Here is a 27,662-nt window from a genome sequence, read left to right as displayed (position 1 = left end):
CTCGTGGCCGGTGGCCGGTGGCCGGTGGCAGGGTGCCGCGGCCTGGCTGACGATGGGCCATGGGCGGGATCAGCCACCACGACTATAAATAGGGCTAACGGCGAGCTGCCCCCGCAAACCGAAAGCTGAACCTGGGAGCGTGGAGAGACAGCGTGGTTCGGGGTGGGGCGAGCGGCACCGAGGAAGAGGTGTGGTGTGGGTGTCCGGGGCTGGGGAGCCCAACAGCATGTGCTCAGTGCCGACGCAGCACCCATAGGGCACAACCAGGACGCGGATCAACAGCGCTGGGGCAGGCTGACACGGGGACCCCCGCGGGCGTCGAGCGATGGCAGGAGCTCAAGTGGGACTCCTGGGACCCTTCCCGGAGCCTCCGGTTGGGCCGTGCCCCGTCTCTGACTCCGACTCGGACTCTGAGGACGCTGCTGTGGGTGGCACAGGACCTGGTGCCGGGGCTCAGAACCCCTCCCAGGTCATCCACAGCGGCCACTTCATGGTGTCGTCCCCGCACAGCGACTCGTTACCCCGTCGGCGCCACCACCGCACCGAGCCCGAACCGGCTGATCCCCGGAGCATTGACCCGACCCTCACCCGGCTCTTCGAGTGCATGAGCCTGGAGTACAGGTGAGTTCCAGAGCCCTCTCGCTGGCATCTCACACCCCACCCCCAGCTCTTTGAAGGCCTGAGGCTCTCTGAGCCCTACAGCTCATTCAGGAACTTGTTGCCAGCTGACATCCTCCTCTTCTCCATTGGGCTGTGTTGCACAATATGCTCAAAAACTGCCACCCTGGGAGGTTTCAGGGAGAAAGAGCTGATGCTGGTTTGTTGGCCACGGAGCCAGATGAGAAATTCCTCCTCTCTTCATGTGTAGCTTAACCCTCTTCCACCTTCCCATGACATCTGGAGTCACTGCACCCAGCTGTGCACCCTCCTGGCCAGACCCTGCACACCGCAGAGCAGCAATAACCCTGTGGGCAGCCAGCACTCAGTTGGAAATCTAGAGCAGGGGTCCTGCCTTCCCGTCCTTGACTCTGCCCGCATGTCCCAAGGTTATTCCAGGACATGCAGCAGCACCCGGGGCTGGATGGCTGCAGAGGGCTTTGTCCAGGGCCTCCTGAAAACTTCCCTTCTCTCCTGCAAAATCAGATGGGTGGCTGCATCGTTCCCCCAACCACACGAATCACCCAAGCCCAGGATGCTAGGGACCTCCTCATCCCACAGCTCCTCAGTGACAACAGGAGAGCCTGCACCGTGTCTCTTAGTGCCACATTCTTGGAGGCAGCTCCTGTCTTTTGCCAAGGTCCCAAGGTTTTGAGTTCTCTCACACATAGCATCAGGGTGACTTGCTCTACTGGCATCAGTGCAAAGCTGCTTGCATAGCTTTCCCAAGGTGAAAACCTAGAATGACATTGTCGTACTGATGCCACATGAAAACAAAACCTCAGCAAAACAGCCTTGAAGAGTTGCTCGTTGCCTTGTTCCATGCAGGGTCTCATTCAGTTGCTGATCTCTCAGGTATGCCTTGAGTGCGCAACACGATGGAATGTGTGGTCGCTGCCAGAGCAGCTCTGCTGACGCCGGGTACTGGGACCGCACTCCAAGGGTACCAGTTGCCACACAGCTGTGTACATTTGGCCCATCGCCACATCCCAGACTGCGTGGTCTGCTCACAGCTCGTTTGGCACAGCTCTCTTCTGAGGTGCTGGCGAAGCGGGCACTCTGCAGGAGCACACGGGGTGACCCAGCTGAGGGTCATGCTTCCTGCTCAGGCAAGTCAACACTGAGTGCCACGCACAGGGGACACTGAGGCACTGGTGGCCTCACTCTCTTCTGCTCTCCCAGCCCCATACTTGCTGTATTCTGATTCTTGCAGATTGGGGCTGGAGGAGCAGACACTGCTCCACCCCAGGGTGCCCAGGGTCTTGACTCCTGAGATGCACCACAGCCTCCGTGTGCCCCTGAGCTCTGGTGCACCCCAGGCAGAGAGGAAGGGGGCAGGGTGCAAGTGCTTGGGCAGGTGGAGTGGACCACCACAGCTCTATGCCAGCCAGGGCTGGCCATTACGCTGCAGACAGGGCTCCATCACTCCAGGTCTCTCTACCCCTTGGACTCTGAGCATGACAATGCACGCACCAGCCCCAAGCCCAACACCATGGCAAACTGTAACTGTAGTTGGAGAGTAGCCCTCATGAAGAGGATCCACAAAGCATTAGTGCCACCACTGATGGCCACCTCGGATGTCTCCTGGTTGCCTTGATGCAAGACTAGGTCTTGCTGAGCACCCGTGGGAGTAGTTTTTGGTCTGCTGTGGGAGCAGTTCTTGGTCTGCTGTGGAACCAGGGTAGCTGCAGGCCATGGGACCCAACCAGGGAAATGTTGACATTGGATGGCATCCAAATTTCATGCTTGGTTCTTCTCTCTTGGAGTTCCTTCCATCCTTAGATGCTCTCCCCCTCTACCTCTCAGCTGTCATGCTCTGCAGCTTGTAACCTAAAACCAGGATGACAAGCACTGACCAGAGATCAGGTTCAGGTAAACCTGGACCTGTAATGCAGTGCTGGATGTGCTTCCTCACAGGTGGGATTGGAGTCTGGCTCTAGAGCTGACCACTCTGCTGGCTAGCTTCTGTTCAGGCACTTCTTTTCTCCCTTTGGAAACCCATGGCAGCTTTGTTAATACATTTTTGACAGGCCTGCAAGCAGTAGTTGGAGGAAGGTATCAGAGGTGGAAAATGGAGTTTAAGGATACTTGGCACACCTCTTACTTTTAGTCTTATCTGATTTGATACTCTCTGCATCATCTGCCATTTCACACCTTCCCGCCCAGTCAGGTTCCTCAGAAGTGGTGTTGGTACGGCGCAGCCTCAGTTGGAGTGGGCAGCCAGATATCCTTCGGTCTTCGGGAGTGCATCCAGTTATGTTGTAGACTAACTCCCTAACAAAGCAGAAACCACAGAAAGGTATCAGTTGGGAGGCACCTCGTTCATAGTCCAACCCCTGAGCAGGGCAGGGCTGACTCCAAAGCCCGATCAGGTTGCTCAGGGCCATCACTCTGATGGATGAAGACCAGGGACGGTGAGCCCACCACCTGTCCACCCTGTCCCAGGGCTGCACCACCCTCACAGTGGAGTTTCCCTTGTTCCAACTTGCGTCTGTTCCCTCTTGTCCTTTCTCAGTGCATCTCTGAGAAGTGTCTGGCCCCATCTCCTCTATAACATCCTTTGGGTAGCTGAAGGCAGTAAGTAGATCTTTTCTTCACCTTCTTTTCTTCAGGATGAACAAATCCATCACTCGCCCTCCTCTTCTCTCATGTACATTAGTCCCCAACCATCTTAACATCCTCCTCCAAGATCACTCCAGTTTGTAAACCTTCCTCTTTTATTGGAGCAACCAATCTGGACACAATATCCAGACCTGGCCTTAGCAGTGCTGAGCAGAGGGGAACTATCACTTCTCCTGACCTGCTGCCTGAGCTGTGACTGTTGCAGCCACCCATCCCTTGCTGTCTGGGCTCACACCGTTACACTAAGCTCTCTCTAAACAATGTAATTTTTCAATGCCTGTAGCTGAACAGTCATTTGGGTAGCTGTAAGTCCTCCCCTCTCCAGCATCCCTCCATGGCACTTCACAGACATTTATGGCAGTCCTGTCTCAGCTTGAGCAATCGCCCCAAGGATCTGATGTATTATCCCACCATGGGCTGGATCGTGCATCACCCCCTCACTGGGAAAGAAACACTCTCTCCACATCAAGGCTTACTTCTAGCAGTAACTTGTTTCTTCAAATCCCTCAGAGAAATGCAACTCCCCCAGGCCAGGGTCTTCCTCCTGGGGCTGGGGGCTGGGATGAAGCAGTTCCCAGGCCCTTTGTACCCATTTCTCAGGACACTTTCAGCAGCCCTCCTGCCAAAGACTTAATGATTCTCTTCTGCTCCTTCTTCTCCTGCAACATGCTGAATTTCTTTAATCCCTTCCTTAGACTGTTGTTTCTCCTGTGGGTGGACCTCCCTGCAGAACACTTGGCCCCACCACGTTCCCCCAAAAAGCTGAGCACGTGGAGCTGAGCTCCTTCAGGAACCGTTCACGCTTTGGCCTTAGCACGATCTCCCAGCTGCACAAGCTCTTTCTCCCCATCACCGCAGCGCGACTCCCCAGCGTCCTGCCTTGCAGAGCGGGTCTCCTGGGCTCGCACACCTTCCTGTCACCCACGGCAGGGAATCGCTGGGTCACTGACCTGGGGAACTGTCCACCTGAAGGGGGAAAAACTGGGTGTAGGTGGGAACTGAAGCCACTTGTGGTCTTATCTTGCACACATCTATCTTGTGCTTCAGAAGAAGCCTCCTGTAGCTGTTCCCAGACTGTGATGTAATCTCCTCTTCTCCCCTGCAAATACCGAGAGGGAAGATTTAGTAGGTAGGGACATCAGACTGGTAAGTGATGTGGAGTATTAACTCTGCCCCTTTTGTGACTGTAAGCAAGGCAGACTTCGGTTATGCCCTTGCATGCCTATTCCCTACTAATTCATCCTCCTGGCAAGCTGATAGCACGCCCTGAGGCTTTCCTAGAAGAAGTGGAATTGCTGCTATAGCTTTGCCATTCTCTCTAATTGATTCTCTAATTCACAGTGCCTTAAACACTCATGCACAGGGGCAGAACGAACCCAGGCAGAGACCCCCATTATGCACACACTGAGCTGACCTCTCCCCCTTTCATTCTCTCAGGATTAGCCCACACTTCCTTCGCCCTCCTGGCAAATCTCTCATCACCTCAGCTCACTGCGGTTCATCCGCATTCACCCACAGACCCGTGCACTAGCTCGGACGGGCTGGAAGTGGCTCACACCGATGTGGCCACATCCTGCGATTGCTGGGTCCATCATTTGACGAGGCCTCGGTCTCATCCAGACCTAAGACCATCTGGGCGCTACCTGTGCCCTGGCTGGAAGGGAGCGGGAGGTGAGGGAAGCAGAGCTCGGTGCTGATGGCAGCCCTGGCTTCTCAGATCCCTCTGGGGCTTTGCGGTGGGTTGGGCAGCTTCTGCTACAAATTATCTGCATGATGGGCAATAGTGGGTCTGGCAAGGGGGAAAGGCTTGTGATCCATGCTGCAGTGTGGTTGTGCTGCCATTAGTGGCAGGGACCTACAAGCCTTTTCTCTGTCATTTTCCAAGGATTTGGGGCTGATCCTATCCAAGCAGTGTGCAGAGCAGCTGGGCTGGTGTCCAAGCCTGTTCCCACACTGATGCATGGTGAGGTCATACCTCCAGAGATCACCAAAATAACTGGTTGTGGAGATGTACCTAGCTTGGCTATCCAGCTTCCCAGACAATTATTTGCAGGAGGATTTAGATTACCTCCCTTCTCATCTGGGGCACTTCATGCTCACTTTGCACAGAGAAAAATGAGTGCCCGAGAGACGGAGCTGTAAGGGCAGAGGCACCCCTATCTCGGAGTAAACACACAGAGCAGGTCCCTAGCTGATCCCCAGCACAGTCTATTAACACCTTTGTGACAACACTGCCCTTGAATTACCCCGGAGGCACCCGCGCCTGCCGGGACAGAGCTCACTCCCTCCGGAGGCAGCAGGACAAGCAGCCGAGCTGGCACAGCAACCTTTTCATCAGCCCAACGTGGTAAAGAAAAAAACTCATTTAGACAGTAGAGATTTGAAGTCAGATTTGAACACAGTCATTTTTTGCTTGGAGACACTTTTCAGGAAACTTGTGGTTAGATTTTTAACTTTCTTTGTCAGACTCTGGATCTTAAAACATAAAAATTCCAGAAAAAACTTGACTTCGGTAGCAAAATTTGTGAGAAATCGAACATGAGCTTTTAGGACTTCCAGGAAAGGCTGTCCTCTTCCAGCCAGCCTGGGGCCATCCTGGCAGCGCAGGGAGCAAGGGGGCTTGAACAGCCCCCGGGGGGGGATCCTGCTCCTGCTGCACTTGGGAAGGCCAAGCTGGATTGTACCTGTCAGGGGACCCTCAGCTTAGCTGCTCCGCTCCTGCTGCCACCAACTTCTCTTCGTGCAGCCCTGCATCTTGCCAGATCATTCCTCCCCCTCCTCTTGCTGTTGATGGAGAGAAAAAGGCTCATTTTGCCATGAAAACAGGGGTTACAACACTTAAAACTTCTGGATGGGCTAAATGAATCATGGAGCAAACAAGCAAGCAAATCATGGACAAAACAGAGTCAGTGCTGACACAAGCTGGGTTTGGTCCCAGTCTGAGCCCTGCTTCCATCTCACCCTGTCCCACAAAGCCAGTGGTGGGATCTGTGTCCCCATTCCTCTGGCAGCGTGGGGCAGCAGGACCCCCAGCCTGTCTGGGGCATCTCAAACCTTTCTTGTGGCTCAGCATGGGTTTTCCATCCATCTCCTTGGGGAGATAACTTCAGGGAGGGGTGGGGCCATTTTCAAGGCAAACTAGGGGGCAAAAATCAGCCTGATAAGCCCCAAAACTGAAAAGATCATTAATGGGGAAAAAAGGCAGTTAGTGGAAAAGCCCAAAGGCATCTCTCCTCTGCCTCCAGGACCCACGGCAGCTCTGTGGTCGCAGCCCCCCCAGCCTCACGCGTGGCCCAGGTGCCATCTGCAGCTGTGGGGCTGCAGTCTGCAGGCTCGGGCTGCTCCCTGGAGCTGGCTGTCAGGGTGGGCAGCACCCCAAGGTAGCCTTGACCGGCAGGATCTGGCCACGCTCCCGGGAAACCCGTCCCTTCCATTGGCTCCTCTGCTTGGCACCCCCACACTGTTTGCCTTGTGCCGCTGGAGAAAGTTCAAAATCCTGGTGATAGCAGAGTGGTCAGTGCGTAGTCAAGTCCTTAACTCTCTGCAGGCTGGAGCCATGGGGACATGGGTCCTTGCACAGCCCCTGGGGCCATGGGTCAGGCTAGATGTCCCTGGGGAGACCATCCCCATCTACCCCTGTGGGTGGGAGCATCCGCTCCCGGGCAGGTCCCTGCAGCAGGCTCTGGAGCCAGGGGGGTCCCCAACCCTTCACAGGGAGATGGGACAGCAGTGCTCTCCCAGCACTCTCCCCCTGGCCGCAGAGGGGTGCAGGGCCAGCACAGGGCTCTCCCTGCCTGCGCTGCTGCCTGTTCAGGCTGCCTGGCTCTAACGTCGAGGTCAGCACCCTGTCTGCAACAAACCACCTGCCCCTGGGCTGCACGGAGCTCCCAGCCGAGCCCCGAGCCCAGCCTGTACAGCCACGGAGGGGGAAGCCCCTCGTGCCGTGCTGTGCAGCAGGAGGCAGGATTCAAGGCAGGTGAATGCAGAATCAGCCAGACTCTTTGTTCAAGGGTGCTCGAGGGTTTCACAAGCTTGAGTGAACAAGCATGTGGCTTCTTAGAGCATTAGCAGGGCACTGCTCTCATCCCCAGCAGCTCCCCGGGGACATGACCCGATGGCACCTTGGGGTGCACCCAAAGAGATGCTGGCAATGGGGGGATACAGCACCCCCACACCCAGCCCAGCCTCTACCTTTCCTCCTCCCTGCATGTGCTGAGGATAAGTGGGACCCAAAGCAGCACTGAGATCTTCAGGGGACAAACTCTTGGCTGGGGAGGGATGTGGGCTTCCCAGGGAGGATGCCATTCAGCCTCCAGCCTGCTCTCAAAGGGCCCCTCTGTGCCCTGAGGCCATGCCCTGGTGGGAGGGAGAGCTGGGGCAGCTTCTGAGCTCACAGGGAGGGGTGAAAAGGACCCCAAGGTAAGGCAGAGGGACCTCAGCCTCCCCCGCAGAGCTCCTGGGGTGGTGGGACCCTCAGCTGGAAGGAAACAAGGCAATTAGTGAGATGAGGCTGCCCACACTGCAGGCCCCGTTAGGGACATCACCACCACCACTACGAGCTGCAGAACAAGTACGGCTGCCTCTGGGAGCTGGGAAATGGGAAGGAGGGAGCCCAGCCTGGGCTGGGGACTGGGGCGAGGGGTGGGGGTTTGCAGGGATGGGTGTGGAGAAGAGCCCAGGCCAGAGCTGGTCCTCCCCTCTGCCCGTCTTGGGGCACAGGCAAGCGTCCCTTAATGTCCTTAACATCCTGCAGCTTGCTGCCTGCCCTTCCCAGACCCACACAGATGGCTGCCCCTGCCTGCCCTGCTGCCTGTGCCTGCCCCCAGCTGAAGGTAGCATTGCCAAGCCTTGCCTGGCATTAAAAGGAGGGTCAGAAATAGCTGCCCAAATGCTGCGATGAGGCAAGAGCCACAGCAACACATGTCCCTCGGCGTCTCGCCTGGGTGGGAGACTTCCCTTCCCGTCCCCTGGGGCCAGGATGCAGCTGTCCTGCTTGGGCCAGCGGGGTCCATGTGTTGTGCCTTAATCTCAGGGGCTCAAGAAGCCTGGAGTGGGTCTGTGAGGCTCATGGTTTCAGTCTGTGGTGCTCTCAGGGTGAACAGGAGCTCAGGGTGCTCCCGTGGGTGCTCCTATAGGTGCCTGGCAAGCAGCCTGCCAAGGAGCCACATGGCTGTGCCTGTTCCAGACTTGCCACCAGGCTGGTGGCCCCGGGCATCTCTCGAGGCACAGCCCCCTCGGGAGACCCCAGACTGAGAGGGCTCTGGGATGGTTCTCTTCAGCCTCCCCTTTGCTTGGTGTTTTAGTGGGAAGCTGGTGTCTCCAAAGTGGAAGAATTTCAAGGGGCTGCGGCTGCTTTGTCGGGATAAAATTCGTCTCAACAATGCTATCTGGAGAGCGTGGTACATCCAGTGTAAGTATGGGGCCAGACCCTGCTCCATGTGCTGGGCGATGCCAGGTGGGATGGGGCTGGCACTGGGGCAGTGATGTACAGATGCATGAGCACCCTCCCTTGCCCAGGGATGGAGCCATGGGTAAAGCCAGCTGTGTTTTCCCCTGTGCAGCTGTGGAGCGGAGGAAGAACCCTGTGTGCGGCTTCATCACCCCGCTGGAGGGGTCGGAGGCTGATGAGCACCGAAAACCAGAGGTAGGGCATGATCCCTTGCAGGTCTGTGGGCCAGGAGCAGGTCTGGGTGGCACAGGTGGGAGCTGGGGAGATGCAGGGGGCAGAGCTCGTTGTGTTTCATAGAGTTGCTGGGAAAGGTGTTTCTAATGTGGCACAAGGAAACCAGCCCTGGCTGCAGGGTGCTGGGGCTGGGGGGCTCAGCCATGACCCCCTGTGCTGCTCCCCCAGGCTGTTGTGCTGGAGGGAAACTACTGGAAACGCCGCATCGAGGTGGTGATGAGGGAGTACCACAAGTGGAGGATCTACTACAAGAAGCGGGTGAGTGGTTCTGCCCATGCTGCTCCCCATCCTGTGACGGTGCCAGCGGTGGGACAGGACATCATCATGCTAACGTGGAGCCATGGATGACCGGGACTGGGCAGGCTCCTGACAGCATCGAGGGATACTGGCTGCCCCCATGGTGACAGTGCGGGGGAGCTCAGCGGGGACCCCATCCCCAGCTGCCTGCAGTGCTGCAGTGTGCTCCAGCAGCCCGACCTGGGCTGACTGTGGCCTTGCCTGGTGCCTGATCTGGGGCTGAGTTTGCAGCACACCCACAGCACACATGCTGGGGTGGGTCAAGGAGGGCCCCAGCTCACCCACAGCTCTGGCTGGGCTGGGATCTTCTGGCCACGTCTCAGCCCAGCACCACGTGCTGTCAGGCAGGACGGGTGGCTCCGCATCACTCTGGGTGCCTGCTCTTGGGCATGCTGGCACCACAACCTTGGCCGCTTGCCGCATGGGGTGGAGCGTGGTCCAGCCATCTAGCCAGCCACTTGCTTGGGACCAGCAAAGGCTGGGAGTGCCGCAGGCAGGCAGGGTGCTGGCAGCCTCGCACCACCACACAGTGCCGGTCCCACCACAGCAGTAGCTGCTCAGCCCAGACCCTGTAAAGGCAGGTGTGAACCTGTGGTGGTCCCACTGAGCCCCGCAGGAACCCCCCTCCTGAGTGCTGCCCTCCTCTGCCCTGCCCCTGGCTCTGCCCCGCACTGTGCCCACCCTAGCTGGGGGGTGACACAGCCTGTCTTCTCCTTCCAGCTCCGAAAGTCCACCCGGGAGGGAGACCTCTCCAGTCCAAAGCGGGTGAGTCTGTTGGGGAAGGGTGGGGAGGGTGGAAAAGGGTGGTACAATGCAGACCCCTGCACTGGGCAGTTTGGGAGAAGAGCAGATGAAAGCCCCAGGGAGTGACGAGCCCAATGGGATGAGATGCCAAGTGCTTGGGATGCCAGATTCACCCTCTGAAAACACCAACATGCCAGGTGTGAAGCTTTGGTGTGATAAAAGCTGCAAGGAGCATGGGAGCTGCCAGGGAGAGCGGCTGGGGAGCCAGGCATGGACCCTCCCCATCAGAGGTGCCCACGTGGCTCCTTTGCTCCATCTCATGCAGGATGAGGATGTGTGGAGGCCAACGGAGAAATGGTGCAACCAGCTGTTCTGCAACGTGGTGCCCATGCTGCTTGGGGATGAGGAAGAGGAGCCAGGGGGTAGGCAGCACTTCGACTTGGATACCTTCCTCTCAGACATCTCTGACACCCTCTTCACCATGACACAGATGCCCAGCACCCACCAGGCACTTCCCGAGGATGGTAGGTGGCCCAGACCATGCTCTAGCAGGATGTGGAAGAGGAGGTCCAGGTGGGCAACACACATCATAGCACCTTGCTGCCTCTTGGCTTAGCCCCTGGGAGCTGCCGCCTGTGTCCTTGGGGCAGACACGATCCCCTGCATCCCTCCTGCCGGGGCAGAAGGAGGGGATGCTCCCACCCTGCTCAACACTCTTCGTTTGGGCAGGCAAGGAGCATCCCCTCCTAGGCCGGCTCCCTATGGCCCAGCCTGGGCTGTCCCAGGTGGAATGGGCTGAGCTGCCCAGGGAGCACTAGCCCCGTGAAGGACCTTGTACCAGACCCCAGCACAGGGCTGCCAGCCCTGGGTGAGCAGTGGGTAGGTCCTGCCTTCCATGACCACTGCTTGTCGTCCCTGACCGGCCACGTCCCTGGAGCTCCTGCAGCACTAGGCAGGTCCTCTGCCAAGGATCAGCCTTTCCCTGGGGTTCTTGAGCACTGGATGAGGTCCCAGCAGTGCTGGTGGGTAGGGCAGTGGGGACAGGATGGCCCTGGGTCTCCACAGGGTGGGCACCCACCTCCCTGCCCATGTACGGCTGGAGGGCGAGGTGCAGCGACACAGGATGACTCTGGAGCCACAGAGGGGTGGCAGCCAGGCAGGTATGAGGGCAGTGGTGGGAGGAGCCCTGAAGGGGAGTCTTGGGGGTGCAGTGTCTGGGCCCCGATGTCACAGCTCTGCCCTCTTCCAGCGTATGTTGGGAATGCTGACATGATACAGCCGGACTTGGCATCCCTGCAGCCCAGCCTGGATGATATGGAGATCTCAGGTAAGAGCCAGCCTGGATGTGGTACCACATCCCACACAGCCCAGCGTGCTCTGCACCCCATGGCAGCCCAAAATCAGGGGGTCGGAGGGTTGGCCAGGCAGGAGCTGCTGGGGCAGCCAGAAAGCACTAAACACCCACTGGCATGGGAAAAGCAGCATGCATGGGCTGCGGAGCAGGGGCTTGGCATGCCTGCCTGCACCTGGGGCAGAGCCATGGCAGGTCAGGAAGGGCCTGGCCAGGAGGGGATTTCTAGAAACAAAGGGTTTTTCTAGAAGTGCCAAACCACCTGATTTTACCTGCAGACAGAGGAAGGAAAATTGTCCCCCACAAGAAAGAGGAAACCTCTAGAGGTTCTGGGCTGCTGTGTCCCCCTTCTCACCCCACTCCCCAGCCATCCCCAGGCTGAGCAGCTGGGGGGCTGGTTCAGAGCTGGGAGCCTGTGCTGGGCTGTGCTATGTCCCACTGTCCCTGCCAGGCTGGCCCAGAGACAAACCTGGCACTGGTGGCCAGATGGGGCAAGGGGCTGCCAAAGGGGACGCAGGCAATGGCAGCCTCCTCCCCTGGGGCTGCCACCAGCACTGCCATGCAGGCTCTGAGCCAGGAGTGTCCGTGAGCCCCGTGGAGTCAGCGAGGACATGTCCTGGTCCCAGCCGTGCAGTGCAGCATCCCCATACGCCAGGGCAAGGCACCGCTGGTGCACACTGCTCCAGGGACCAGCTCTGCCCTCGGATGTGCCAGAGCTGGTGGCCCGGGCACACTTGGCAGGGTGGGAGCTGGTGTGGGCTGGTGGCTTGCAGCCCTCCCACGTAGCTGGTGGCCTCGGGAAGCGCCAGCATCTCTAGACCCCTTTGTGCATCTGTGGGCACCCAGCAAGCTCTAGGACTGGTCTCCATTTCCTTCAGCGGGAGGAAATGAGGGTGCTTGCACCATATGGCTGTAGGGTGATGCAAGACCAGATGCTGGCAGGGAGGACGCTGGGGCGCTGTGATGTGCCAGGGCAGGCGGTGGGATGCCCCGGGTAGGGATGGGGTGGGAAGGCTCTTGCCAGTCCTCCTCAGCTCATTCCTTCCAGTGTTCCCATCAGGATGAGCCGTGCTGGGAAGGGGGTCTGTCCCCACTGCTGGCCCTTTGCCTCCTGTCCCCATCAGTTGCTGGGACAGCTCCAAATGGGTCAAACTGACACTTGACAAGTGCCCCTTCCCCTGAGAGGCCCTGCACGGTGCTGGAAAGCTGCACCAACCCCTTTCAAGCAGCCTCTCGCCGCACCACTGTCACAGCAGCAACCCCAGCACCTCTCTTTGTGGGCCCAGCGGCCGTTCGTGCTGCCGGGGTGGCATGGCCTCGTGCTCAGCAGGAGATAGCGAGGGGCACGCTGGTGCCCATCTGAACCAATATATTTCTATGAGCAGCCAAGTCGCCTTTATTTTCCTGGGGAAAAGGCCTGCATTTTGCTCCAGGGTGCTGCCTGGGAATGGGATGGGCCTTACTGCAAGACACTCCATTGCAGAAAATCATCCCCTCCTGTTCTGCACATGCCCAGCGGGAAGTGCTGAGGCTGGGGAGGGTCCCGAGTCCAGCTGGGGTGAGGGACAGCACACTGGTGGGGCTTGTCTGCCCAGGCACAGGCTGGAGAGAGGCTTGTGTGCCCTGGGGCAGGGCAGCACCCTGCGGGGTGCTCAGAGACTCACGGGTGGGAGTTTTGTCCCAGACCTGGCATTTCCAGAGATCTTGGGCAGAGCAGCTCACCTCGATGATGAGAGGTTACAGTCCCACGACAGCCGAGTGCTGCGTGTGAGCGATGCGCATGCTGGCGGGACACGGGTGTGCGCTGGCAGCGAGGGTGTGCGGGGTGGAGGTGTAGGAGCAGAGAGGTGTGCGCACACCGTGCGATGGACAGCACCGGGGTGTGTGACATGGGGAGGACCGAGGAGAGGAGACGGGGGGTGAATGCTGGGTGCGGGGTGCTGGGTGCCAGAGCCGCAGGTGCCAACCAATCCAATTATGTCCCCAAGGCCACTTTTCTAACAGGGCAATCGATGGCTCTTCGTGGCTTGGGAGTGGGGATCCCCCAGCAGCCTTGTGCAGAGCACGGCAGTGCAAGCGTGTGGGGTGGGCACCGCGACGGTGGGTGCAGGGCTCCCACAGGGTCACAGGGCTGTCAGCGCGTCTGGTGGCTGTGGCAGAGCTCAGAGCCTGTCAGTCAGCGCATGCAAACCAATCTGGAAATGAGGAAGCACCTCATCTCCGCAGTGGGTGCTGGAGCACGGTGTGGGGTGGATGGAGAAGTCCCGATGGCAGAGCCGAGGGAGCAGCCCAGCCCCGTGCCCTGCTGGCACCACGCTCCAGGTAGGACCCGTGCTGGGCAGCGGGGCACCGGGGGCTGGGCTGGCCGTCCCGTGGGGTGGCATTGCCCCGCCACGCTGCAGGGCTCTCCCAGAGCCTGGGGCCAGTGCTGGAGGGTCCTTGGTTTGGGAACAGGCTCTGTAGCCCCAGTCCTGCTGGAGAGCAGCCCCAGGTTTGAACAGGATGCCAAAGTTGTGGTGTGCTGACCACATGGGCTCTTCTCCCGTGAGCAGCGACATGCCCTGGCCACGCTGCGCTGCCTGGGAGCAGGTCAGGGTGATGTGACAGCGGAGAGGAGCGTGGGCAAGAGCTGGGGGGTGGGGAAGGGGCCTGAGAAAGGGAGAACAGGGCTCCCAGGGGCTGCCAGCCACTGTCCATCCCTGCAGCACAGTGAGAGGCACAAGAGGAATCGAATCTGCAGAGCTGGGCACCAGAAATGCCTATAAATATCCACAGAGCTTCAGCGCCAGTTGCAGGGGACAGCCTGGTGTGGGCACAGTGGGGAGCTGGGGGCAGCGTGGAGCTGGGTTCTGCGCCCTGGGGAGCTGAGACCCTGCCTGGCAGAACCGCAGCCCGCACTGAGTGCCGGCCTGTGGAAGGGGCAGGGGTGGCTCTGCTGCGCTCCCGGGCATTCACCGTGTCCTTCGCGGGGGGAAGGAGCAGGCCAAGGGCTCAGTGGGGCAGCGCAGTGGTGGCACTGCCCCGTCTCATACCAGTGTTCCCCTCGCTAACAGCACAGGGCACTGCCAGAATTGTCACCACGCTCAGCCCCATGGCATCGCGCTCTGCTGGCACGCTTGCTCCTCTGGTGCAGACTCAAAGGGTCTCAGGCCTTTGCGGGTCCCAGCCAGGGCACCCCAGGTGCTTGAGCCTGTGCCACAGCCTGGAGGGAAAGCAGAGTCCTCGCAGCCCTGCCGGTGTCGGGGGCACAGCTGCCCATGCTGGGTAGGCAGAGCCAGTACGTGGGCTTGGCCAGGCTCTGCCAGCGGCAGCACGGGGCTGGAGGCAGCAACGCTCGTGCTAGCCAAGGGCTTGGGAGCGTGGCTGCTTGGGCACAGAGCCTGTGCCGGGGGCTGCAGGGCAGCTGTCTGCAAACCCAGCCAGCGCTCCTGCTCCATCCTACAGAACAGCATCCAGCAGCCCCGTCCCCACCCCACAGTCATCCTCTTCAGGGAAAACCTTCCCAGTGGTGATGTCCAAGCCAGCGCTGGCACAGGCAGCGGCAGTGCCAGCACCGAGCTGAGACATGCATGGGGCTGATGTGCCCGGGGAGCTCATTTCAGCAGAGAGGCAGCTGCCCAAAGCGTCAGGCCAGCCCTTCGCGCCGCGGCGTCTGGGCCTGCAGAAGGAGCAGGGTTGTGGGAAGGGGAGAGGAAGGGAGAGGGAGTCGCGGCAAGGTCACAGGGCTTGGCTTCGGGAAGGCCATGGGATGTGGTTAGCCGCAGGCTGCACGCACGGCTGCACCAGGGTGAGGAGGCGAGCACCCTCCACAACTCCAGGGAACCATCCCCCACAGCTTGGGGATGCTGTGACCCACTCCTCCAAGCCCCCCCCGCTGCGACTGTCCCACAGCCTGGGTGTTGTGGTCCCTGCTCCAGCCTGGGGCTGGTTCAGGAGGAGCCACACACCTGCCTGGGAGCTGCCCTGGCGCGGGCGCATGCAGCACCCAGCTGGGTGTCAGGGACAGAGACAGGGTCCCCACCCTTGGGTGGCACCCCGGGCGGGTTTTCCTGTCCCCATGCGTGTGGCAAGGCTGACCCCAGGCGCGTGGGCTGCCTCTTCCCTCCATACTCCAGCGTTTCACAACCCGAGTGCCAAATCCGCTGGCGCAGCTGAGCACTGCCCCGGTCCCGCAAGGTGAAGGTGGGACTGGCAAGTCCCCAGCAGTGCTGGTAATGGGGTACAGCTCCACCCGGCATGCCCCAGAGACTGTCACCCCTCTCTTGGAAGGTCCCCTCATGCCCATCGCTCTGTCTCCACTTGACCCTGCAGATATCTTCACCAGCCACCGGCCACCACCATCGCAGACACAACTGGGCTACCAGGAGCCACCCTGCTTTGTGCCCATGGCCGAGCCCCTGTTCGGTGGTGAGGGGTCCCTGATGGGTGCTCGGGGGCTGCCTGTAAGCCCCGAGGCCCCGCTCGCGCCCAGCACCCTCCTCCAGGTGAGCAGGATCCTGGCCTGCGGCCCACGGCTGCCGGTACCCCAGCAACCCCCCATGACCCTCCCGTGTCTCCTGCAGCCTGGCGGTGCCTCCCAGCTCGGCCTCCACGGCGCCTTCCTGGGCCCTGAGCTTCCCCCGGCCCCCATGCCCCCCGAGGTCCCCACTGCAGCTCCCGGTGGCCTCAGCCCCCAGCTTCAACACAAGCCCCTGCTGCAGTATGGCCTCCCCGGCAAGTGCCTCAGCCTGGAGCCACCCGGACCCCACTTTTCCCCTGCCAGCCAGTCACCCGGGGCGCCACTGCTGGGCCCGGACCCCCCATTCTCCCTCGCCTCGGCCCCCCGCTCCAAGTTCTCCTACACCAGCTCACCCGGCCCCCCACTTCTCACCCACTCCACCTCCCCGCTTTTGGCACCCTGCTTCGCCCCCCACGCACCGGGGCCGGGCTACGCCCCAGACATGGTGCCCCCGGGGTACCCCAGCCCGGCTGCCCCCCAGCTCCTGCCCCCTGCCCTGCTGGGCAACCCCAGGTTTGCCCCCCGCAAGGGGCTGCCCCAGGGTGGGAGCGGGCGGCCGAAGGCGAAGTCTGGCAGCACCAAGGCGAAGAGGCTGCCGGGACCCCCTGCGCTGCCCCACCTGGCTGTGCCCAGCCCCTGCCTGAGCCAGTTGCTGACCGCAGGTAACGGGGCCAGGGGGCTGCAGGGGGACGCAGGGGCGAGCCGGTGGCAGGGGGATGCTATGGGGGAGGTCTGAGGGGGCACCTTGCTTTCTCCCCGGGTTTGGAATGCTGGGGGTGCTTGGGCAGGGTGTGTGGCTGTCCCCACTGTGGGGCACCCAGGGATGAAGCTGTGCCCGGGGGAGCCCCCCTGGCTCCAGCAGCCCTGGGAGGGAGACGGGGCCCAGCCCAGGGCTTGGTCACGGGCACCGCTTCAAAGTCCCCGTATCCCCAGCCTGGTGTCTGTGGCCCTGTTGGCATGGGTGGGCTGAGGGGTCACCCGTGTCCTGACCAACCCACTGCCTGTGCGTGCGATGGGACAGACCCCACAGAGGCTGAGCCCTGTGCTTTCCTGGGGAGGTGCTGGGGGTCCCTGCCTGCACCAAGGCTCCCAAGAACATCATCGCTGTGGAGAGCAAAGGCACCTCTCTCCAGGGGCTGCTTCACCCTTCCCTGGGGCAGACAGGCAGGGAAGGGGATGCAGCCACACCGGTGCTGGGGGCTGGTTGTCCTATGGGGCAGGAAAGGTCACCCGAGCCCCAGCACCCTCACACAGCAGTGCCCTTCTGCTGCCTGCCCTCTTGCAGCCAAGCAGGAGCCGGCCCTGGATGTCCCACACCTGATGGGTGCAGGACTCATGCCCGCATCCCCTGTCTCCCCGGTAAGCACTCGCCCACCCCCCAGGCTGGGAATTGCTCCCCCGGGTCAGAAATTGCCCTCTCCTCGTTGCTGGGGCAGGTGGGGGAGGGCAGGGGAGATGAGGCTCTATGGGGTCACCCTTTGCAACATAGGGCTGGGCAGGCACAGGGCGAAGGAGGGGGCATGTGGCCAGGTTGCCAGGGAGCCAGGAGTCACCTGAGTGTTTCCTCCCATAAAAGAAACAGGGCAGAGGTGGGAAACACCCAACTTGCAGGGCCCCTTTCCTGGCGATACTGCCCTGGGGCGATGGGGCTGGGGCTGCCCCTGCCCATGGGGGGACAGGGCTGCATGTTCCCCTTCCCAGTCCCCTCATGGGTCTTTGGCTGTCAGAGTCCAGGTACCAGCCAACCAAAGAGGAAGGTCTGGTCCCCGATGTGCGTGGGGTGCTGGCCCCCCCACCTCCCGCTTTCCTCTGCCTTCTCCCAGCAGCAGAGTGCTGTCCCCGAAGTCCCTGCCACGTTCCTCCCCAGAATGGCCCAGCTGAGCTCAGGACTGTCTCCTGGCTCCAGCCCTTCCCAAGCGGTGCCGGTGCCACTGGCAGGCACCCAGCCAGGCTCACTGCTCGTCCCCAAGGCGGAGCGGCTGTCCCCCACGTCGGCTTGTGGTGAGTCTGGGCACCCCAAGGAGCTCCACAGGACACTGCGTTTCCTGCAGGGAGCTGGGACCAAACACTGTGGGGATGTTTCATTCCAGCTTCAATCCCAGCTATTTACATTTACCCTAAGCATGGGTGATTTCTTTCTGTGGGGGAGGGCACAGCCCCTTCACCTGCCTCCTTCTATGGGGGCAAAAGCAGAAACAGGAAAAGACAAAAAGAGCAAAATGTCGGACTGTGGTTTTGAAAACCCAGAGCTTGGTTTCTGAGCAGGAAGCACCCTGCTTTCACCCACAGAAACCAGAGCGGCGGCTGGAGGCCAGGCTCTGATGTTGTTCCCAGTTTCAGTTTGGTGCTGAAGACTGCAGCCTTGCTGCCCTCGGGATTCTCTCCTGGCAATTTACACCCCAAGAAATGTTGGGAATTTAAAATGTCACCTCCCAGATGTTCCCATTGCTGAGCAGTTGTAAATTGAGTGGGATCTGGGATAAGACCAAGCAATAAGGTGTGGTCAGAGTCTGGACCAGAGCATCGTCCAGAGCATTCCTGTCAGCTGAGCGGGGTGGCTGCCCTGGGGCCGAGGTAGTGCTGCAGGCTGCTCCTCTCTGCCCATCCCAGCGTGGGACCCTGGTGTCAGCCCATCGTGAGGGGCCGCTGCTGCCCCTCTCCCCAGAACATCACCTTTCCTTTTTCAGGCAGCGACTGGCCCAAGCCCAGCCAGGCTTCCCCAGGACCCACTGTAGGGCTGGGTGCTGGCATCTCCCTGCACCACCCCCTGTCCCGTCGGGGCAGGCCTGAGTCCAGCAAGGTACAGCAGGAGCAAGTGCTGCTTTCGCTATGGGGGGACCATCTCCATATGCCTCCCCCTTTCCTGCTGCCCCCCAAACTTCCCCCTCCCCGTCACTGCAAGCTTTGGGCAAGCCCATCCCCGATGGGGCTGGTGGCCCAGGGCTGTCTCCGCTGCCAGGAGGTGCCTGATGGCACTTACCCGCAGATGGAGAGCCGCCGCATCACACACATCTCCGCTGAGCAGAAGAGACGCTTCAACATCAAGCTGGGCTTCGACACGCTGCACAGCCTGGTGAGCACGCTGAGCGCCCAGCCCAGCATCAAGGTGAGCGCCCAGGGCTGTGCGGACAGGCCAGCCCTGGGCACGCAGGGACACGGCGTGTCACCTGGGGACACTGCGCCCCTGGTCTGCCCCAGCCTGGGGGGCAGGAGGCTGCAGGTCCACGCTGGCACGTGGAGACCCACGCGGTGCCAGGGTGGTCTGGGCTCTGGAGCCTGTGGCAGAAGCTGCCAAGGCTCGGCAGCAGGGAGCAGGGCACCTGGCACCTGCCCTGCCCACCCCAGGCGCTCCCTTCGCTGTCTCACCCTGCGGCCCTGCAGGTCAGCAAGGCCACCACCTTGCAAAAGACAGCCGAGTACATCTGCAAGCTGCAGCAGGAGCGGGCGGCCCTGCAGGATGAGGCGCAGCGCCTGCGGGAGCAGATCGAGGAGCTCAATGGCTCCATCAAGTAAGGGGGGCATGGCTGGGGGAGGCGGGAGGGAGCCACTGCCTGCATCGGGGTAGCCCCGCAGGGCAAGCAGCAGCGGCAGGACACAGCAGGTCTCCTGAGCACCTCCCAGGACCTGCATTTGACTCTGTCCCTCCTCAAACCCTGTTTGGGGGAGGGATGATGCTCCAGAGGCAGCGCTGTGTGGGACCAGAGCATGGGGCCATGCGCCACAGCTGCCAGGGAGGGGGACGCTGCCTGCCCACCCCTGCTGAGAGCTGAGGTCCTGCCAGAGCCCCCATGGCTCCCAGTGTCCCGATCCCACAGCACTGCCTGTGCCCCACAGCCTGTGCCAGGAGCAGCTGCCAGCCACAGGGGTGCCCATCACGCGCCAGCGCTTTGACCAGATGCGCAGCATGTTCGACGAGTACGTCCGCTCCTCCACGCTGCAGAACTGGAAGTTCTGGATCGTATCCTTTGGGGCCAGTGCCTGCTGCTTGCTCTGACCTCTCCACCAAACACCAGGTCCTCTGGTTCACCCACTGCTCCTGGATCTGTGGGAGGCTCTGGGGACCACGGTGAGATGTTTCCGAGCCAAAGGCACGTGGTGGGAACATGCCGAGATACGGTGGTTAGGAGGAAGGTTCTGTTACAAGAGAGCAAATGGAGTAGGAGTAAATGGTCGGTGCTTGGGGAGAAGGAAAGTCACTACGAAGTTAAGCTTATGCATGGTGACATGGGAACTGGCTCTCAGAGGCAGCAGCCATCAACTAGGGATTAGGAAAGGTCCAGACACAAAGCTGGGGACATGATGGTTTGGTCTTGGTGGCCCTGTGGCACACCCTAGAAACCCAGGTGTGCCCATGCCTGGGACACAAGTCTGGGCTCCACACAGTGGAAAGGATGGAGGGGACCAAGGGCCAGGGAACGGGGGGCCAAAGAGCTGGACCTGCTTCTCTGTGAGCAGGGATTAGCCATGCAGGGACCATTAAGCCTGCAGATACTGTGAAGTCTACAAAATCCCAAGACTGCCCACAGTCTGCTCCAGTGCGGGCAGTCCAGGCAAGGCAGAAGTGGCTCCTGACGCAGAGTTGGTGAGCACTGTGGAGCTCCTTCCACAGGACACTGGGTATCCTAAAGGTGACGCAGGCTGCAGGACTTGCTCGTGGTGGAGATACCTGCTGTGGATTACTACATGCACAGACTCACCAGTCCCCAGCAGTAGTCTCTGCAGGCTGGGAGCACCAGGGGAGCACACTGGACACACACTGGTGGTGCCTTGTTCCTGAGCACTTCAGAGGCGCTAGCTGGCTCCTTGATCTGCTCTGGAAGAGTTGTCTTGTGTCTAATCAACCATTTCCAGCAGCCCCAGTTGTGACGGGGGTTACACAGCTCTCCCACTGCCTGTCCTGGGTGACACTCAGGTCCCCATCACCCTGGCAGTACGGGCTGGTGCCCAGCATGGTGCTGTGCTGAGGAAGGCACCCAGCAGAGCTGCTCCATAGCCGGGCAGGGAGGTTTGTCTTGCTGCCTGTAGAAGGGTGCTGCCCACACCTGGCAGGTGGGAGACCATGGTCTTGGCAAGGCTGGTCCTTAACTCCTCTGCTCCCATCAGTTCAGTATCATCATCCGGCCCCTCTTCGAGTCTTTCAATGGCATGGTCTCCACAGCCAGCATGGAGAGCCTCACCCAGACATCCCTTGCCTGGCTGGACCAGCACTGCTCCCTGCCAGCGCTTCGGCCAAGTAGGTGGCCCTGTGCCTGCGCACAGCACCCTGGAGAAGCTGGGCCTGCTGGAAAAGCAGAAGGGAGAAGGACAGGGACACCCTGGGGGGTGGTGGGGCTGGTGCTGCACCACTTCTACCGCATGGGAGGGAAGCACCCGCGGGACGTCCTGGGCTGCGTGCTTGGTGCTTTTCCGAGCTCCTTTGACACCCGCGCTCCAGCTGAGCTGGCTGCTGCTGCCCTGTCCTGAGAGCCCCGTGTCTGAGAGCCCCGCGTTCCGAGAGCCCCATGTCCTGGCTGGCAGGGCTCAGCCCTCCCAAGCCCCACGGGGGGGTTTCCCTTCGCCCTTTTGGCTGGGGGCCGTGCCCAGGAGCTGTCACACGGTTCCAGGGGCTGGAGCCGGGATGGGAAGCGCTGTCTCTCCAGGGATGGGTCACCTCAAGGCACGGGGGGCACCTGACATGTCCCCCATCTCCCTGCAGCCGTCCTGAGCTCCCTCCGGCAGCTGAGCATTTCCACCTCCATCCTGAGCGACCCGGCCTGCGTCCCCGAGCAGGCGACACGGGCGGTGGCGGGGATGGGCCGCGGTGGCAGCTCCCCCTAGCTGCCCCCCGAGGGGCTCTCCCAGCCTTGCAGGACTCCGGGTGCTGCCCGAAGCGCGTCCGCCAACGCCCGCGAGGAGCCCGCGGCGGGGCCGGTGCCACCTCTCGCACGGGCACTGCCTCGGGGGCGGGGGCCACCGCCAGCCCCCTGGCCCGGCACCCCGGGGCCTGCCACCCCCCAGAGTGGCTAGCGCAGCCCGGGACCTGTCGGCCCTCGGCCAGGAGGCCTCGGCATGGGCAGCTGCTGGACGGTGGGGCCCGGCCGTGCTGCCGGATAAAGGACTGGGTCTGCCCGCACCTGCCTGGTTCTTCCTGCCCCGGGTCCGCTCCGAGACGGGGCCGAGGGAAGAGGGGCTGGGCCGGGCAGGAGCTACTGGGTGAGGGGAGCGGCGGGCAGGGCGGGGGCACGGTGGGGGCAGGAGATGGGGGCAGGGGCGGGCAGGGTGGGGGCAGGAGAATGAGGGCAGGGTGAGGGTGGGGGCAGGGTGAAGGCAGGGGAGTGGGGGCAGGGGCGGGCAGGGTGGGGGCAGGGGCGGGCAGGGGGCGGGCAGGGGCGGGTAGGGTGGAGATAGGGGGCGGGCAGGGGCGGGCAGGGTGGAGGTAGGAGGCAGGCAGGGGCGGGCAGGGGCGGGCAGGGGCCGGGCAGGGTGGGGGCAGGGGCGGGCAGGGTGGAGGTAGGGGGCGGGCAGGGGGCGGGCAGGTGGGGGCGGGGGTGGGCAGGGGGCGGGCAGGGGCGGGGGCAGGGGGCGGGGCAGGGTGGGCAGGGGCAGGGGCAGGGGGGGGCAGGCCCGCAGCGGGGCAGTACCACCCCTCGCCGCCAGGGGGAGCCGCGCGAGCCCTGGCGCACGCGCACAGCCGGGGGGGCCGCGCTCCCCGCACACGCCGCCTCTCTGCGCACGCGCGCTGGGTCCGGCCGCGGGGGGGGGAGGCGCGGCTGGGGCCGCCCCGCTGAGGTGGCGGCGGGAAGATGGAGGTGGCGGCGCTCGGCGGGTCAATGCTGCCGGGTGCTCTCGCCTTCCTCCTCATCCTGCTGCTGCTGGCGGCCGTGCTGCGCCGCCCCGCCCCGCGGGTGCTGCCCGACGCGCCGCCGGCCGGTGAGTACCGCGGGTACGGCGGCGGGAGCGGGGCTGGCCGGGCCGGGCGGCGCTGACCCGACCCTCCGCTCCCCGCAGGCCCCGGGGCGAGCGGCGCCGCCGCCAGGCCGGAGGAGCACAGGAAGGCGAAGCTGCCGGCGCGGGCCCGGAGGGACAAACCGCAGCAGCACAGCTTCGCCCACCGGCTGCTGGTCGCCGCCCTCAAGGTACCGTGTGCGCCCCGGTGCCTCCCCGGGCTCGGCGCCTCCCGCCTCGCCGGGCCCCCCGCTGTGACTGCGCTCTCTCCGTAGGGCCACAGCGGCTCCGTCTCCTGCCTGGACTTCAGCAGCAGCGGGAAGTACCTGGCGACCTGCGCTGATGACCGCACGGTCCGGCTGTGGAGCACCCGGGACTTCACGGCCCGCGAGCACCGCTGCCTGCGCGCCAACGTGGGGCTGGACCACGCCGAGCTCGTCCGCCTCAGCCCCGACTCGCGGTAGGGCCGCGCCTCCCCGCGCTTCACCCGTCCCCAGCCCGGGGATCCCTCGGGGCGTGTCGGCAGCGGGACATCCTATGGGCAGAGCAGCTGGTCACACAGCTGGGGGGGACCAGGGAGGTGTCGCCCGGGCTGGGTGCAGGTGACATCCCTCACAGGGACGTCCTGTGGGCAGAGTGGCTGGTCACACAGCTGGGGGGGACCAGGGAGGTGTCCCCCAGGCTGGGTGCAGGTGACATCCCTCACAGGGACGTCCTGTGGGCAGAGCGGCTGGTCACACAGCTGGGGGGGACCAGGGATGTGTCCCCCGGGCTGGGTGGAGGTGACATCCCTCACAGGGACGTCCTGTGGGCAGAGCAGCTGGTCACACAGCGGGGGGGGACCAGGGAGATGTCCCCCGGGCTGGGTGCAGGTGACATCCCTCACAGGGGCTTAGCGGTGCCACTGATTCGTGGCCTCTCATGAAAGCAGCTGGCATTTTCATGTGGTTCTCAGGGCAGATATCCCAGCACCCTGCTTGCTGCACCCATGGAAGGTGCTTGTTAAGGCCTTTGTCAGCCAGGCCCTGCAGCTGGGTTGAGCTCCGAGCCTCTCTGGGGGACTGGGGGGGGACCTCTTGCTGGCCGGGAGGGTTGGTGGAAAAGCATGCCTTGGCACTTTGTAAAGTAGCCTCTTTTAGAGAGAGGAACAGATCTCGTGTCCAGACATGGAGTAATAAATTCTGTTCTTTTCCATTCAGTGTTGCAGTTGAGCTAAGACAGGGAACCTGCTGCCCTTGTAAAGCACACAGCTTTTGATCTGCCGGTGTATCCCTTTCCCCAAGTGCTGCTCAATCACCTCTTAGCATACCTGTTGCAGCTAGGCTGGGCTGCGGTAGCCCCTTCCTTAACAGTTCAGACTGTCTGTCCTTGTGCAGGGCATTCATTGTTTGGCTGGCGAATGGCGAGACTATTCGTGTCTATAAAATGACTAAGAAGGATGATGGCAGCTTCACCTTCACTGCAACTTCTGGGGACTTCCCAAAGAAGCACAAGGCTCCTGTCATTAACATAGGAATTGCAGAGACAGGTATGGAAATGAGCTGCTTGCTTGTTGAGGCTCGAGATCGGTTTTGATTTTCTTGTAAAGCAAGAGCTGCTGGGTTGAAAAGTGCTGGAGTTTTTGGCATTCTCAAGGCCCATTTCTGCACCAGTACTTGACTCTGTAGTCTCTTAGGTGTTGCTTTTTAGCCTTTGTTTACTATTGAGGGAACTGAAAGATGTCATTTTCAGACAGGTTATATTCCTGTAAGCACAGAACTGGCTCCCCGATATGCACAGTCTCTTAATTTGCATTTGCAGGGATGCTGTTGCAAAGAGGTCTGGTCTCGATATTGAGAGGATCGCAGTTCTCTGGCTCACCAGTCTCTCTTTAACCAGTCAAAAATCTCTCTAGTGAGTTCATTTGGTCTACCTTGGACTTGTGGGATCTTCTAGAACAGAGGGTGGGGCAGGGGGTATGTGTTAGTGGTGAGGGCTTGGTCGATTAATGCTCCAGGTATGTGACAGCAGGCAGCTGGAAGTGGGTGGATGTGAATTCACCTCTGTAATAGGAGAGCAGAGAGAATGTTAACTGAGACCTTTGTTCGGCTGTGACAGTGAAAACTTAAACCTGCAACAAGTAGCTGAAAGGTAAACAGGCAACTCCCTGTCCGGGCTGAGATGGAAAAGCAGAAAGCATTGCAAGTGGAAACAAGCAGGAGTCCAAAATGCTGACCCAACCAGTCATGGGTAATAGTGGTGTGACTTGTAGTCGGCTACCTGCCTGCAATCCATGACTTGAAAGCTGCCTCAAGTTGTGTTTTAACCATCTGGGGTATAGTCTGCTGCTTTACTCCTGTGGCACCAGCTTAGGGCTGGGCTCTGACAGTGGGATCTGGGGGGTGCTGGGGCGAGAAGCACATGTGGTCTCTGAGTGCCCACTGCCAGTTGATGGCTCCTGAGGGCAAGGGTGCACTAAAGCAGAACCAGGAGCCAAGTTTTCTGATATTGCTCTTCGCCCTGTCTTGGGAGATTGACACTCCTTGAATTTTGATGCTGCTTTTGGTTTTCTTGCTTGTCCAGGTGCCGGGGGAGGTTGTCCTGCTCAGGGACTGTCCTAGGCCCTTGATAAGTCTGTGGCAGCATTAGGCTTGGGTGCTCTCCTGATCTTTGCCTTTTTTCCCCAGGAAAGTTTATCATGACAGCTTCCAGTGACACTACTATCCTGATATGGAGCCCGAAGGGTGAGGTCCTGGCCAGCATTAACACTAACCAGATGAACAATGCCTACGCCACAGTGTCGCCGTGCGGGAGGTGAGGGGCTGCTCCTGCTGCAGAGTGGGGGGCTGCGGGAGTGAACAGGAACCCTGTTCCTTCCCAGAGGGTGTCGTCAGTTCAGACCATCAGCAGTTAGCTGTTGTTTTAACGCAATTTTCTGAGGGTTCCACATTTTAAAAAGGGATTCCAGCCCCCGAGAGCAGCTCCTCCAGGAGCGCTGACTCTCACCTGCGTGGTCTCAGACACTCGGTGCCTTGGCACTGCTGTTCCTGTTAACCATCCTCTGAGGAGCTGAGGAGAACAGGCTTGGCCTCAGATAGTGGCCGTGGGACCAATGCAAATGGTGTATGCAAAGCAAACAGCTTTTCTAACTTGTTTGTAACCTTTTAAAGGTTAATTGTAAAATTTAAAATCTTTTTTTACTGCGAGATTTGTTTATCAGGAAAATCTTGTTTGCTGCCCTAGCTCTAACTTGTTGCTGCAGGAAGATTTGCCGTGCCCCAAGCTCAGTGAGTTTGGGGAACAAAAGCATTTAGCTTTTTTACTTTGGCCAAAGCGTTTCTCATTCCTAAGTTGTTCTGGTCTCTGGTGGCCTTCCTTAGTGCTCCCTTTAGCAGCCTGGTTTCAGTGAAAAGTGAGAACTGTTTTCAGCTGACTAAAGATTTGAACGTAGGAGTCTGGATAGGTTTGCCTTCACAGAGCCCGCGCAGGAGGGCTGCCCCGGCCCCTGCCTGGTGCAGGAGGTGGAGGAGAGCTCTGCAGGGCTGGCCCCGCGGCCCGGCTGGAGCAGGTGCTCTGTAACAGATAGCCTGTGTCTCTGCTTGTTCGTTCACCCAGGTTTGTGGCATCCTGTGGCTTTACCCCCGATGTGAAGGTGTGGGAGGTGTGTTTTGGCAAGAACGGAGACTTCCGGGAGGTGGCCAGGGCTTTTGAGTTGAAAGGCCACACCGCTGGCATATATTCCTTCTCCTTCTCTAATGACTCGAGGAGGTAAGTGTGTGTTCTCTGCTGCCTGGAGCAGTACGCTCTGCCTCACCCTCGGGCACATGAGCTCACCCTTGCCAGCCTACGCCGGCAGCCTGCGAGGGGGCTGCCCCCTACGCAGTGTCAGGGAAGCTGCCCTGTGCTTTTTCCCGGGAGCCCAGGGCAGCAAAACCCTGACTGGTTCGTGCCACATGCATATTCCCCATGGATTTTCCTCCTGGGAGTGACTGTCTGTGCGCTGGAGAGGACAAGGGCTGTCTCTGTGTACGGATTCACGCTTCCCGAAGGATTCCTGGTTCGCAGCCGTGGCAGGGGAAGAGGTGCTGCCCAATTTCCTTACGCTCACCTGTGCTCTGTCTCCTGGCTGCAGGATGGTGACTGTTTCGAAGGACGGGACGTGGAAATTCTGGGACACAGATGTGGAATATAAGAAACAACAGGATCCATACCTCCTCCTGACGGGGAAGTGTGAGGTGACAGAGCCTTGTCGCATCGCTCTGTCCCCCGATGCTCGCGTCGTCGCTCTCTCTAGCGGCACAGACATTGTTGTGTACAACACGAGGAGAGGCGAGGAGGAGGAGCGCTTTCTCGCTGTGCACGGACAGTGCATAACAGACTTGGCTTTTGACACCAACAGCCGCTACCTGGTGTCGTGTGGGGACCGGGCCATCCGCGTCTTCCACAACACCGCCGGTCACCGGGCTGTGGTGGAGGAGATGGAGACCATGCTGAAAAAAACTGGGAACAAAGCCACCCGGGAGAGGCTGGAGCAGCAGATCTCCAGCGCCCGCAAGGCGCTGGCTGCAATCTATGGCAAGAAGCACTAATCTTCACCCCACGGTGGCACGTCACAGCTACCCGCAGTCAGAGGAGGACGTGTTCTGCCTGTGGGGGTTTTTGTTTTTTAATAACACAACAATTTGTAATAAAAGAGCGTGCAGACCGTGTGTCCAGGGCCTTCCTCCCGTGCTTTGTGACTGCAGCGATGGGGAGCTGGATGGCGCGGCCGCCTGGGGAGGGGGGGGCGATCCGCGGGGTCCTGGGTGACGCACTCAGGGTTTGTCCCCACCTGCTGTCTCATCGATGTCCCAGGGTAGTGGTTGCTTGGACAGGGCTAGTGAGGTTTTCTGGGCTTAGAAAAGGGT

General features: G+C 60.8%; 2 protein-coding genes across 5 annotated transcripts; both read left to right on the top strand.

Annotated features, from left to right (window-relative positions):
- The first annotated feature begins 152 nt into the window (after positions 1-152).
- Positions 153-21,962, top strand: MLXIPL (MLX interacting protein like). Of its 4 annotated transcripts, none has more exons than XM_074889900.1 (17): positions 153-621; positions 8,583-8,689; positions 8,841-8,923; positions 9,131-9,220; positions 9,980-10,024; positions 10,329-10,527; positions 11,253-11,330; positions 15,666-15,838; positions 15,917-16,514; positions 17,138-17,211; positions 17,679-17,853; positions 18,540-18,652; positions 18,839-18,958; positions 19,234-19,361; positions 19,687-19,810; positions 20,956-21,085; positions 21,548-21,962. In XM_074889900.1, exons 1-17 carry the CDS (start codon positions 326-328, stop codon positions 21,667-21,669), a joined length of 2,655 nt encoding a protein of 884 aa, XP_074746001.1. In that variant the 5' UTR covers positions 153-325; the 3' UTR covers positions 21,670-21,962. The 4 variants fall into 4 exon arrangements, with proteins under 4 accessions (XP_074746001.1, XP_074746000.1, XP_074745999.1 ...); XM_074889899.1 differs by having other exon boundaries at positions 17,676-17,853; XM_074889898.1 differs by having other exon boundaries at positions 15,666-16,514.
- Positions 21,963-22,588: 626 nt separating this feature from the next.
- On the top strand, positions 22,589-27,464 carry TBL2 (transducin beta like 2). Its single transcript, XM_074889901.1, has 7 exons — positions 22,589-22,761; positions 22,840-22,967; positions 23,052-23,236; positions 24,153-24,304; positions 25,443-25,569; positions 26,371-26,523; positions 26,888-27,464. Exons 1-7 carry the CDS (start codon positions 22,635-22,637, stop codon positions 27,342-27,344), a joined length of 1,329 nt encoding a protein of 442 aa, XP_074746002.1. The 5' UTR covers positions 22,589-22,634; the 3' UTR covers positions 27,345-27,464.
- Positions 27,465-27,662: the final 198 nt, after the last annotated feature.

The sequence above is a fragment of the Strix uralensis genome, chromosome 20 (genome assembly GCF_047716275.1).
Source record: "Strix uralensis isolate ZFMK-TIS-50842 chromosome 20, bStrUra1, whole genome shotgun sequence".
Taxonomy (NCBI): domain Eukaryota; kingdom Metazoa; phylum Chordata; class Aves; order Strigiformes; family Strigidae; genus Strix; species Strix uralensis.
This window is presented reverse-complemented; position numbering and strand designations above follow the sequence as displayed.